This window comes from Cnephaeus nilssonii, assembly GCF_951640355.1.
Source record: "Cnephaeus nilssonii genome assembly, chromosome: 17".
Classification (NCBI taxonomy): Eukaryota; Metazoa; Chordata; class Mammalia; order Chiroptera; family Vespertilionidae; genus Cnephaeus; species Cnephaeus nilssonii.
This window is the reverse complement of record NC_137088.1, coordinates 27,107,467-27,119,427: the sequence shown is the minus strand read 5'-3', so window position 1 is coordinate 27,119,427 and position 11,961 is coordinate 27,107,467. Positions and strand designations below refer to the sequence as shown.

At 45.0% G+C, this 11,961-nt stretch overlaps 1 protein-coding gene across 1 annotated transcript in view; it reads right to left on the bottom strand.

Moving 5' to 3' along the window:
- BFSP2 (beaded filament structural protein 2) overlaps positions 1 to 11,961 on the bottom strand; it is a gene marked incomplete at its 5' end in the record, with an annotated part of 49,787 nt that overhangs the window by 17,975 nt on the left and 19,851 nt on the right. Inside the window, 2 exons of the mRNA XM_079795055.1 lie at positions 9,780 to 9,795; positions 9,860 to 9,942. Coding sequence (XP_079651181.1) covers positions 9,780 to 9,795; positions 9,860 to 9,942 — 99 coding nt within the window. The remainder of the gene's footprint in view (positions 1 to 9,779; positions 9,796 to 9,859; positions 9,943 to 11,961) is intronic.

Below are 11,961 nucleotides of genomic sequence, written 5' to 3'. Positions count from 1 at the left end.
GGAGCCCCGCGCACAAAGCGGACACTTCTCGGCGGCTGGTGCGGACGCAGAGACCACGCCATCTTGAGAAACAGAGCTGCCTGAGACTCGGATCCTGGCTTCTGACACAAACCAGGACCCTGCAGCCACTGGGGACAGAGAACTGCTATTACAGCTTCAGACCAACAAACAAGAATCCAGACTTCCCAGCAGATTTCCGTGAGTCAAAGAGCCTACCCCCCTCCTCGCAGGCGGCTGATAGCGCCATAGTAACTGATAGACCCGCCCCTCCCCCAAGCTGCTGAGCACCCACAGGGCGCGCAAAGCGCCATAGTAACTGATAGACGCGCCCCTCGCCCAAGCTGCTCACGGGCGCGCGCACAGACAGCGCCATAGTAACTGATAGACCCGCCCCTGGCCCAGGCTGCCGAGCTTTGCGCAGGGACGCGCTCCCTCTTAGGGAATTTGGCGCGCACTCACGCGCCTGACAGAAGCAGCTCCCCGTCGGGGAAATCTGTCAGTGCGCACAGAGGGCTCCCCTTCGGGGAATTTGGGGGAATTTGGCTCGCGGGTCACAGCTCCCCCTTCGGGGATTCTTAAGAGCTTACACAGAGGGGCTTCCCTTTGGGGAATTTGGCCCGCAGGACGGACTCTGCCCCACTTCCGGGACTTTGGGAGAGTGCACTGAGCCGGCTCACCTTTATGATTTTAAGAATGTGTGCTCTAGCCGGTTTGGCTCAGTAGAGAGAGCACACACAGGACGCAGTTCCACTTCAGGGAATTTGGCACGCCGGACACAGCTGCCTGGGATCCCTGACTCACAGCGCATTCACACTAAGAGCCAGCGACCCCAATTGTTGGTGCGTGCACACACAGGGACCCTGATTCTCAACGAGAAACCGCACAAGGCAACAGAGACTTTGACACTCGAGTCTTGGTGCAGACACAGGGAAACTCTGACTCCTGGCACATGCTAAGGATCTCATTCTCGACACATACCAACAGTGTGGTGCAGACAGGGCCCCTGATTCTAAATGTGCACACGAGACCACACGGAACACTGGAGACACTGATCCTGGGCAAGTCTGGTTCCCACCAACCAAAGACAGCCACACGTCCTAGTGTCAGAGCACTTCAGTGAAACTAGGGTGGAGTGAAGTCCCCACAGCACACGGCCCAGGTCCACGCAAACAGAAGCTTGAGCTTTCTGGTAATAGCCAGAATGGGGAAACGAAATAACTCACAGAGGAAAGAAAATGTGGAGTCGCCAAGAAAGGAAATCAGTGAAAATGAAGCTTGCAACATGACCGAAAAGGAGTTCAGAGTAATGGTCATGGAATTTATACATCGGATGGACGAGAAAATCAACAACTTATGCAAGAATCAGGAAGAAATGAAAAGTGATATAGCTACAATCAAAAACACCATGGAAAGTTTCAACAGTAGACTACAAGAAGCAGAGGACCGAATTAGTGAGTTAGAAGATCAGGTACAGAAACAAGCTCAAGCTGAACAGCAATTGGAGAAAAAAATTAAAAAGCAGGAGGAAAGCCTAAGGGAGCTTTGGGACAACATGAAACGAAGCAACATGCGTATAATAGGGCTGCCAGAAGGACAAGAAGAGCAGCAGGGATTAGAAAATCTATTTGAAGAAATAATGACAGAAAACTTCCCGGATATGGGAAAGATAAAAGTTACGCAAGTAAAGAGAGTCCCAAGCAGGATCAACCCCAAAAGACCCACGCCAAGACATGTCATAATTTCAATGGCAAATATAAATGATAAAGAGAGAATCCTAAAGGCGGCAAGAGAGAGACAGAGAGTTACCTACAAAGGAACACCCATCAGATTGTCAAATGATTACTCATCAGAAACACAACAAGCTAGAAGTGAATGGAAGGAGGTATACAAAGTGTTGCAAAGCAAAGGACTGAATCCAAGAATACTATATCCAGCAAGACTATCAATCAAAATTGAAGGGGAAATCAGGAGCTTTGCAGACAAAAAAAGCCTCAGGGAGTTTATCACCACCAAACCAGCAATGCAAGAATTGCTAAAGGGAATACTGTAAAAAGAAGAAATAAACAGGTAAGAAGGAATACAGACACAAAAATAGATATGACTGCAAACAAATACCTTTCAGTAATAACTTTAAATGTAAACGGACTAAATGCTCCAATCAAAAGACATCGAGTAGCTGAATGGATAAAAAAACACGACCCATATATATGCTGTCTACAAGAGACCCACCTCAGAACAAGAGACTCACACAGATTGAAAGTGAAGGGATGGAAAAATATCTTTCAGGCAAATGGAAATGAAAAAAAAGCTGGGGTAGCAATACTTATATCTGACAAAATAGACCTCAAAGTAAATGCCATAACAAGAGATAAGGAAGGCCACTTCATAATACTAAAGGGAGAAATCCAACAAGAAGAAATAATTCTGGTAAACATATACGCTCCCAATATAGGAGCACCCAAATACATAAAAAAACTCCTGGAGGATATCAAGGGAGAGATTAATAGCAACACAATCATAGTAGGAGACTTTAATACCCCACTATCACCACTGGACAAATCCTCTAAACAAAAAATCAGCAAAGAAACAGCAATCCTAAATGACTCACTAGACCAGATGGAATTAATTGACATCTTCAGAACATTTCACCCCAAAGCCACAGAATATACATTCTTCTCAAGTGCACATGGGTCATTTTCAAAGATAGACCATATGCTGGGTCACAGGCAAAGTCTCTTCAAATTCAAGAAGATAGAAATTATATCAAGCATCTTCTCAGATCACAGTGGCATAAAACTGGAAATCAACTACAATAAATACAATCCAAAGAAATCAAACACATGGAGACTAAACAGCATGCTATTAAACAAGGACTGGGTCACCAGAGAGATCAAGGAAGAAATAAAAAACATCATGGCAACAAATGACAATGAAAACACAACAATCCAAAATCTATGGGACACAGCGAAAGCAGTCTTGAGAGGGAAGTTCATAGCTCTACAGGCCTATTGCAAAAAACAAGAAACAATGGTAATAAATTACTTAACCCTACAACTCAAAGAGCTAGAAAAAGAGCAGCAAGAAAAGCCCAGTGTAACCAGAAGGAAGGAAATAACAAAGATCAGAGCAGAGATAAATGACATAGAGACCAAAGAAACAATACATAAGATCAACAAAACCAAGAGCTGGTTCTTTGAAAGGATAAACAAGATTGATGGACCTCTAGCCAGGCTCACCAAGAAGCAGAGAGGACCCAAATAAACAAAATCAGAAATGAAAGAGGTGAAATAACAACAGACCCCTCTGAGATACAAAGGATTGTTACAAAATACTACGAACAACTCTATTCCAACAAACTGGACAATCTGGAGGAAATGGACATATTCCTAGAAAAATATAACCTTCCAAAAATCAATCAAGAAGAATCTAAACAGCTCAATAGGCCAATAACTATGGACGAAATTGAAGCAGTCATCAAAAAGCTTCCGGCAAACAAAAGCCCGGGGCCTGATGGCTTCACAGGAGAGTTTTACCAAACATTCAAGGAAGAACTAAAACCTATCCTCCTCAGACTATTCCAAAAAATTCAAGTGGAAGGAACACTTCCAAGCTCCTTCTATGAAGCCAGCATCACCCTAATACCAAAACCAGATAAAGACAACACAATGAAAGAGAATTACAGACCAATATCCCTCATGAACATAGATGCCAAAATTCTCAACAAAATTCTAGCAAATCGGCTCCAGCAGTACATCAGAAAGATCATACACCATGACCAAGTAGGATTTATCCCAGGAATGCAAGGATGGTACAATATCCGCAAATCAATAAACGTGATACATCACATAAACAAATTGAAAGATAAAAATCACATAGTCATATCAATTGATGCAGAAAAAGCATTTGACAAAATCCAACACCCTTTCTTGATAAAAACTCTCAACAAGGTGGGAATAGATGGCTCATACCTCAACATAATAAAAGCTATATATGATAAACCCACAGCAAACATCATACTCAATGGACAAAAACTAAAAACATTTCTCCTAAGAACAGGTACAAGACAGGGATGCCCACTCTCACCACTCCTGTTTGACATAGTACTGGAAGTACTAGCCATTGCAATTAGACAAGAAGAAGAAATAAAAGGCATCCAAATTGGAAAAGAACAAGTAAAGCTGTCTTTATTTGCAGACGACATGATATTGTACATAAAAAATCCGAAAGACTCCGTCAAAAAACTAATAGACTTAATAAATGAATTCGGCAATGTAGCAGGATACAAAATTAACGCCAAGAAATCTATGGCCTTTCTATACACCAATAGTGAACTTACAGACAGAGAGACTAAAAAGGCAATCCCATTTACCATCGCGCCAAAAAAATTAAGATACCTAGGAATAAACTTAACTAAGGAGGTAAAAGACCTATACACGGAAAACTACAGGACACTGAAAAAAGAGATAGAGGAAGACGTAAACAGATGGAAGAACATACCATGTTCATGGATTGGTAGAATCAACATCATTAAAATGTCCATACTACCCAAAGCAATCTATAGATTCAATGCACTCCCCATTAAAATACCAACGGCATATTTCACAGACCTTGAAAGAACTCTCCAAAAATTCATCTGGAATAAAAAAAGACCCCGAATAGCCACAGCAATCCTGAGAAAGAAGAATAAAGTAGGAGGGATCTCAATACCAGATTTCAAACTGTATTACAAAGCCACTGTTCTCAAAACAGCCTGGTACTGGCACAAGAACAGACATATAGATCAATGGAACAGAATAGAGAATCCAGATATTGACCCAAACCACTATGCTCAATTAATATTTGACAAAGGAGGCATGAACATACAATGGAATAAAGACAGTCTCTTCAATAAATGGTGTTGGGAAAATTGGACAGATACATGCAAAAAAATGAAGCTTGATCACCAACTTACGCCATACACAAAAATAAACTCAAAATGGATACAGGACTTAAACATAAGACAGGAAACCATAAAAATACTAGAGCAATCCACAGGCAGCAAAATCTCAGACATATGCCAAAAGAAATTCTTCACTGACACTGCCCCTAGGGCAATGGAAGCTAAAGAGAAAATTAACAAATGGGACTACATCAAAATAAAAAGCTTTTTCACAGCAAAAGAAACCATCAACAAAACAACAAGAAGGCCCACTGCATGGGAGAACATATTTGCAAATGGCATCACTGATAAAGGTTTAATCTCCAACATCTACAGGCAGCTTATACAACTTAATAAAAGGAAGATAAATGATCCAATAAAAAAATGGGCAACAGACCTAAATAGAATCTTTTCAAAAGAAGACAGAAGGAAGGCCAAGAGACACATGAAAACATGCTCAACGTCACTAATTATCCGAGAGATGCAAATCAAAACAACAATGCGGTACCATCTCACACCTGTCAGAATGGCTATCATCAACAAATCAACAAACGACAAGTGTTGGCGAGGATGCGGAGAAAAAGGAACCCTCGTGCACTGCTGGTGGGATTGCAGACTGGTGCAGCCACTGTGGAGAACAGTATGGAATTTCCTCAAAAAACTGAAAATGGAACTCCCATTTGACCCAGTAATCCCACTCCTGGGAATATATCCGAAGAAACTAGAAACACCAATTAGAAAGGATATATGCACCCCTATGTTCATAGCAACACAATTCACCATAGCTAAGATTTGGAAACAGCCTAGGTGCCCGTCAGCAGATGACTGGATCAGAAAACTGTGGTACATCTACACAATGGAATACTATGCTGCCATAAAAAAGAAGGAATTCTCATCATTTGCAGCAACCTGGGAGGAATTGGAGAACATTATGTTAAGTGAAATAAGTCAGTCAATGAAAGAAAAATACCACATGATCTCACTCATTTATGGATAATAAAGAACAGTATAAACTTGAACAAAAAGATAGATACAGAGACAGTAAAGCATCAAACAGACTGTCAAATTACAATGGGAAGGTTAGGGAGAGGTGGGAGAGATAAGAGATCAATCAAAGGACTTGTATGCATGCATATAAGCATAACCAATGGATGCAAAACTCTGGGGGGTGGGGGCATATATGGGAGTGGGGTGTGGGGAGGGCAATGGTAAGATATGTACACATATAATACCTTAATAAAAAAATTGGAAAAAAAAAAAAAAGAAAATGACTTCAGGTTTTCTTACTGCGTAGAATATAGTCAAACACTGCTACAGTTAAATATTTTACCCTTTGTTCTTCCTGTGTGATTTACAATAATAATCTGCTTCGTGTTGATATTTACTGCTGTGCTACTGACAATTACTTGAAAGACAAGTTGGAGTCTTTCATTGGGCTGAAAAAAGTTTAGCCAAATCAGAAAGCAGGTCTAATTAAGCAAATTTATCCTATATAAGAAAAGGCTAATATGCAAATTGACCAAATGGCGGAACAACTGGTTGCTATGACACACACTGACCACCAGGGGGTTAGACCACTCAGTGAAGGAGCTGCCCCCTGATGGTCAGTGCACTCCCACAGGGGGAGCACCGCTCAGCCAGAAGCCGGGCTCACAGCTGGCGAGTGCAGCAGAGGTGGTGGGAACCTCTCCTGCCTCTGTGGCAGTGCTAACCATCAGTCAGACATCCCCTGGGGGTCCCAGACTATGAGAGGGTGCAGGCCAGGCTGAAGGATCCCCCGAGTGCATGAATTTTGTGCACCAGGCCTCTAGTTCTATATATAAAAGGCTAAGTTTACTCACGCACGTGTGATACATATAAAGCTCTTGCTGATGCCAGTCGCACGTGTGTGTTTCGATCTGTCATTGTTGATTGTGAATTTGGTTGACACTTCTATTATAGAGAAAGGACGAATAGCAATATTAAAATATTTCTTCTAATTAATTTCCTTTCAATGTGCACAATCCCTGCACCGGGCCACTAGTCAGATTATGAATATCACCAACAGGCCAATTGTCTGCTAGTTTACAATGAGTGTTAGATATCGCTTTTCTAGCAGCTTCAAGGACATGGTGAATGCCATTGTTGCATGTTGATTTGTTAAAATGAGAGTAACTCTTGTCAACTTCTGATAACCTGGCTTAACGCAGGGCCAGCCTCAAGGGGCACTGGAAGCATGGACCTCTAGGGTGAGCTTCAGGAGTTCAGGGGTCAGGCCCGGTCATCATTATTCTGATTTGTCACCCTTTCCACCTGAGGATCCTTTAGCAACTGTTACCGAGAATCTGCCAAGTACCGAGCTATGTATCAATGCCCCCAAAATGAAGAATGTGGTTTCTATCTCCAAAGAGCCCACGTGGAGTTTCAGGACCATGGCTGCCAACTCAAAGCCTCCAGGGGCCACGTGGCCTGTGTAGGTGAGGGACCAGGGCCAGGTCTGGGCCTCAGAGGTGACTGTTTGTATTTTACCTAAAGAGGTGCTGCTGCTCAGCTCCTTCCGTTACTGCTGAGTGGGAAGGGTACGAAATGGGAAAGCTGGATTTAGACGTGAAATATCCAGAGTTGGCAAACTCACAACTTACTCAATAACACACGCGCTCACACACGTGCACACGCACTCTCATGCATCTGAAACCGCCCACTCTGAGCTCTTTCCATCTCTGGTTTACACGGGGCCTTCTTTCTAAAAGCTACCCAGCGTCTTTGCCAATGTCTCCCCGTGTCACTCCTTTCCTTCCCTGGCCTTCTCCCCAGCTGTGCCACTCAGCCCACTTTCACAGCTTACCTTAACCCACTCATGGAAAGGAGAAATCTCACACTCCTCATTCCAGAAAGCGTCTTAGTGTCTTAGAATTTTAAAGGGACTTTAGCATTCAACTATTCAAACTCCTACCCAGTGACAGTCCCTTGATAGCATTCGTGATAAGTGATCACGTAGCCTCTGCTTGAATACTTCCAGTGACAGGCAACTCATCTCCACTCGAGGCCACCCTTCCATTTTTGGACAGCTCTACTTATTATAAATTTTTTCCCCCCAAGAGCTTAAATCTCCATTCTTATATGAATCTGCAAAGTACCGGGTTCCACCCTTTGGAACACCCAAAGTCAGTCTAATCCTTCCTTCTGGCAGTCCCACACATATTTAGAGGCTGTCTCTTATGTTACTCTCTCATTTCCCCTCCCCACCGCCCACCTCTCCAAGCCTTTTGTTCCTCAGGTTATACCTTCCCAGTTCCTTCCTCCATTTTTTAAAAAAATATATTTTATTGATTTTTTACAGAGGGGAAGGGAGAGGAATAGAGAGTTAGAATCATTGATGAGAGAGGAACATCGATGAGCTGCCTCCTGCACACCCCCTACTGGGGATGTGCCCGTAACCAAGGTACATGCCCTTGGTCAGAATTGAACCTGGGACCCTTGAGTCCGCAGGCCGACGCTCTGTCCACTGAGCGAAACCGGTTAGGACCCTTCCTCCATTCTTGACAGAAATTGGTTTCCACATCCCTCATCAGCGAGGACAGGGACTATGACCTTTCCCTCTTTGTATCCTCAGCACCCAGCTCCAGGCTCCAGATATATTTGTGGAATGATTATAAATGCTCTCATTGGTCTTATCCCCTTCTTAAAATGTGATACAGAACGCAAAACTGCAGATATTGCCAGATTAGTTCAGAGTCCCGTGGGACTGTCTGTCCCTTTGTTCAATCCCTTTAATGCTCTTCAGCATGGACCTTCAGATTTGCTTTGTGGGTTTTTGTTTGTACGTTTGTTTATTTGATCTTGACCAGCTGTATTTGCTGCTGACTAATATTGGATCTCCCCCAAGCATTTTTCTCAAGAGCTGCTTTAAGCCCAACTTCCCAGTCCTCCCTGGGGCACCTGGTATTTGAGCCCCAAAGTAGGAGCTCATATTTATCCTCTTTCAGTGGCCTTAGGTCATTGTTCCAATGTGTTGGGATCTTCTTGAATCCCGATTCTGTCACTCTACTCTTCACCCCCCTCCTGGTTTGTATCTTCTGCCATTTGGCCACACTGCTTTCATGCACCTTGCAGTTAAAAGAAGTAAATGAGCGAATGCAGGACGGAGCCCTGTGGCCACCAGAGACCTCCCTCAGGGCAGACCTGCATCTTTGAATCTGCACTTGGGAGACAGTTTCTAAGCATTTTTCTAGTGTTTTATATGTAGGATTAACTTTTCTATCCAAGTGTATTCTTTATGAGGATTGTATTCTTCTTTTGTTTTTTGTTTTTGTTAATCATCACCCGAGGATATTTTCCCATTGAGTTTTAGAGAATGGAAGGGGGCGGAGGGGGGGGGGGAGGGGAGATAAAGAGAGAAACATTGATGTGAGAGAGACACACCAGTTGGTTGCCTCCCAACCAGGGCCAGGATTGAGCCTGCAACCAAGTCACATGCCCTTTACTGGGATCCTTCAGTCCGCAGGCCGATGCTCTATTCATCGAGCCAAACCTGCCAGGGTGAAGGATTGTGTTCTATCAACATTTCCTCCTTTTGGGAACAAGCCCTGTCCTTCCAGCGAAATGAAACCCACCCATATGACTGGGCTTGGTCCCTGCTGATCCAAGTTGGAAGAGTCCCCCTTGGGCCTCCGGAGCCCTGCTTTGCTCACCTCTCCAGGAGCCTGGTCCCTCCAGGATATGATCCACTCAGCAAACTCTCTGAGCCCTTGGGGCCACGTTTGTGTCTACTAGGAGGGTTTGGGCCTGACCATCTTGGCTCTGGATTCTCCCTGGGACCGTTTCCCCACCTCAGCCTTCCATGTGGCTGGAGGAGAATGCTGCAGACTCCAGACAGCATTACCCGAGTCCCCAAGAGTCTGGAGGCATGGGGGGGGGGGGGCGCAGAGGGGGGCAGAACTCCCCTCTGCGGCAAAACATTACCTGTCTTTGAAGGCATCCGCACCCGCCTGGATGTTCTCTGTCTGCAGCACGAGCCGGGCGTTTTCCAAGACAGCCTCGCCCACCTGGCACAGGCACACAGCAGAGGAGGCAAGGTCACAGCAACGTTAGTAAAAAAGGAAGGGAGAGAGAGAGAAACATCGATGTGGTGGAGAAACATCAATTGGTTGCCGCCTGCATGTGCCCCAATCGGGAATCAAACCCTCAACCAGTTGATGTTCAGGACACCACTCCAACCAGCTGAGCCACGCGGCCAGGGCAGGATCTGGACGTTTTTAAAGAGCTTTAGAGTTGGACTTTTGGAGCAAAAAGATCACTCCATGGTTGGCTTGTTCACAGCCTTCCTGCTTTACTGTTGGTTAGTACCAACCAGGGGCTTATTCAAGCCTCAAGTGGAGGCTAATTATAGGCTCTCACTTGCCGAAGTGCAGCCGGCTGGCGGGGCTTCTCCATCTCTTTCGCGGGCAGGATCCTGAAATGACCCGCAGCCCACCCTGCCGCCACAGAGGGCCCTTCATGGCTCTCCCGCAGGCGCCCAGCCCAGCAGGGGCTACGTCCTCTCTGGTCTTAGCAGAGGCCCGGCCATCCCAGCGCTGGGAAGGGCCAGGCAGGCAGCGTGGTGAGGGCTGGGCCTTGGCTGAGGCTGAGCATGGGCCGAGGACTGGGATGGGGCCAAGGCCAAGAGCAAAGCTTGGAGCCTGCAGTGGAACAGGGAGCATCTTTGTTTCTACCTGGGAAAGCTTCATGAAATCCTCGCTGGGGCTGAGGATAGGAAAGGAAGAGGAAAGGAAAGTGCCTGGCCCATGGCCTGGTGGAACTGGCTGGGACCGGCTTGTGAGAGCAGATAGTAAATATCCCAGGAGTTTTGTGAGCTGGTTGTTAAACACAGCCGTCATGAAAATTTTAATTATGTGAACTTACAACTAAGTACATTATTTCAAAAACACAGGTGATAAATACGCAAAATGCAAAGGTCATGAAAACTCACCGCTTCCTAGTTATTTTACTGTGTGTTACTGTCCTCTCTGCATATATAAGGGTGTGCTCAACCCTTCATTCAGTGACAGCATGTTGTTAGCTTGATATCAGCCGTGGTGGGAATATTTACACCAGGGCAATTGGCAAACCTGTTCTATGCCTGGATTGCTGATTGTGAAACACTCACTGACTGAGCCCCACATTCTATTAAATACTTAACATTCATGACTTTGCTAAACGCCCTGGCATCCCTCTGATGTGGATTTTCAGCACACCCATCTTATAGATAAGGATGCTGAGGCTCCGAGAGCTTAAGTAAGTTGCCCCAAATCACGTGGCTGAGCGTGGCAGGGGCAGAATGCCGAACCAGGTCAATGTGACTTGATAGTGTGCATATTTGTCGTCAGCTTTGGAAACTGAAAGGCACATCAGAATCAAGAGAGACTGCTGTGGAGGACTGTTTTCTGTCTTCCTCCTATGACATAGAGCAGCCAGGACTACAGGTTCCTATCTGGGCTACATCATGAAGATAAAGACATATCTTCCCTGATGGGTATGAAAATGCTGACCAAATCAAACCAAACCAAACCAAACCACAGCACAGGGCCAGGCTGGCAGCCTGCACATGGGGTCTGGGAAGGCTAGCAGAGGAGGCTCTCTCCTCCTCCTCCCCCTCCTTCTGCCCAATATAGAGCCAGAAATCCTACCCTCAAGGCGACATGACGTAATGCCAGGTCTCCTGTTAAAACCAGACACTTTGCCACAGCAGCAATAGTGCGAATTGCAGTGTGAGATTAGGTCGTCTTGGGCCTATCTCCTCAGCAGCATTTTTATTTTTTTTATTTATTTGTTTGAGAGAGAGAGAGAGAGAGATCGATTTGCTGTTCCACTTACTCATGCATTCATTGGTTGATTCTTCTATGTGCCCTGACCCCCCAGCAACCTTGGTGTATCTGGATGATGCTCCAACCAATTGAGCTACTCAGCAGTATTTTAAGAGTCATCAAAGTCTCACTGGAGTGAGAAACAGGAGACTCCTTCAAAGCATAAATGCAGCCGAGAACTGTTGAGGACCAGGAGAATGGGGGTCAGAGGTCATGGTAGGC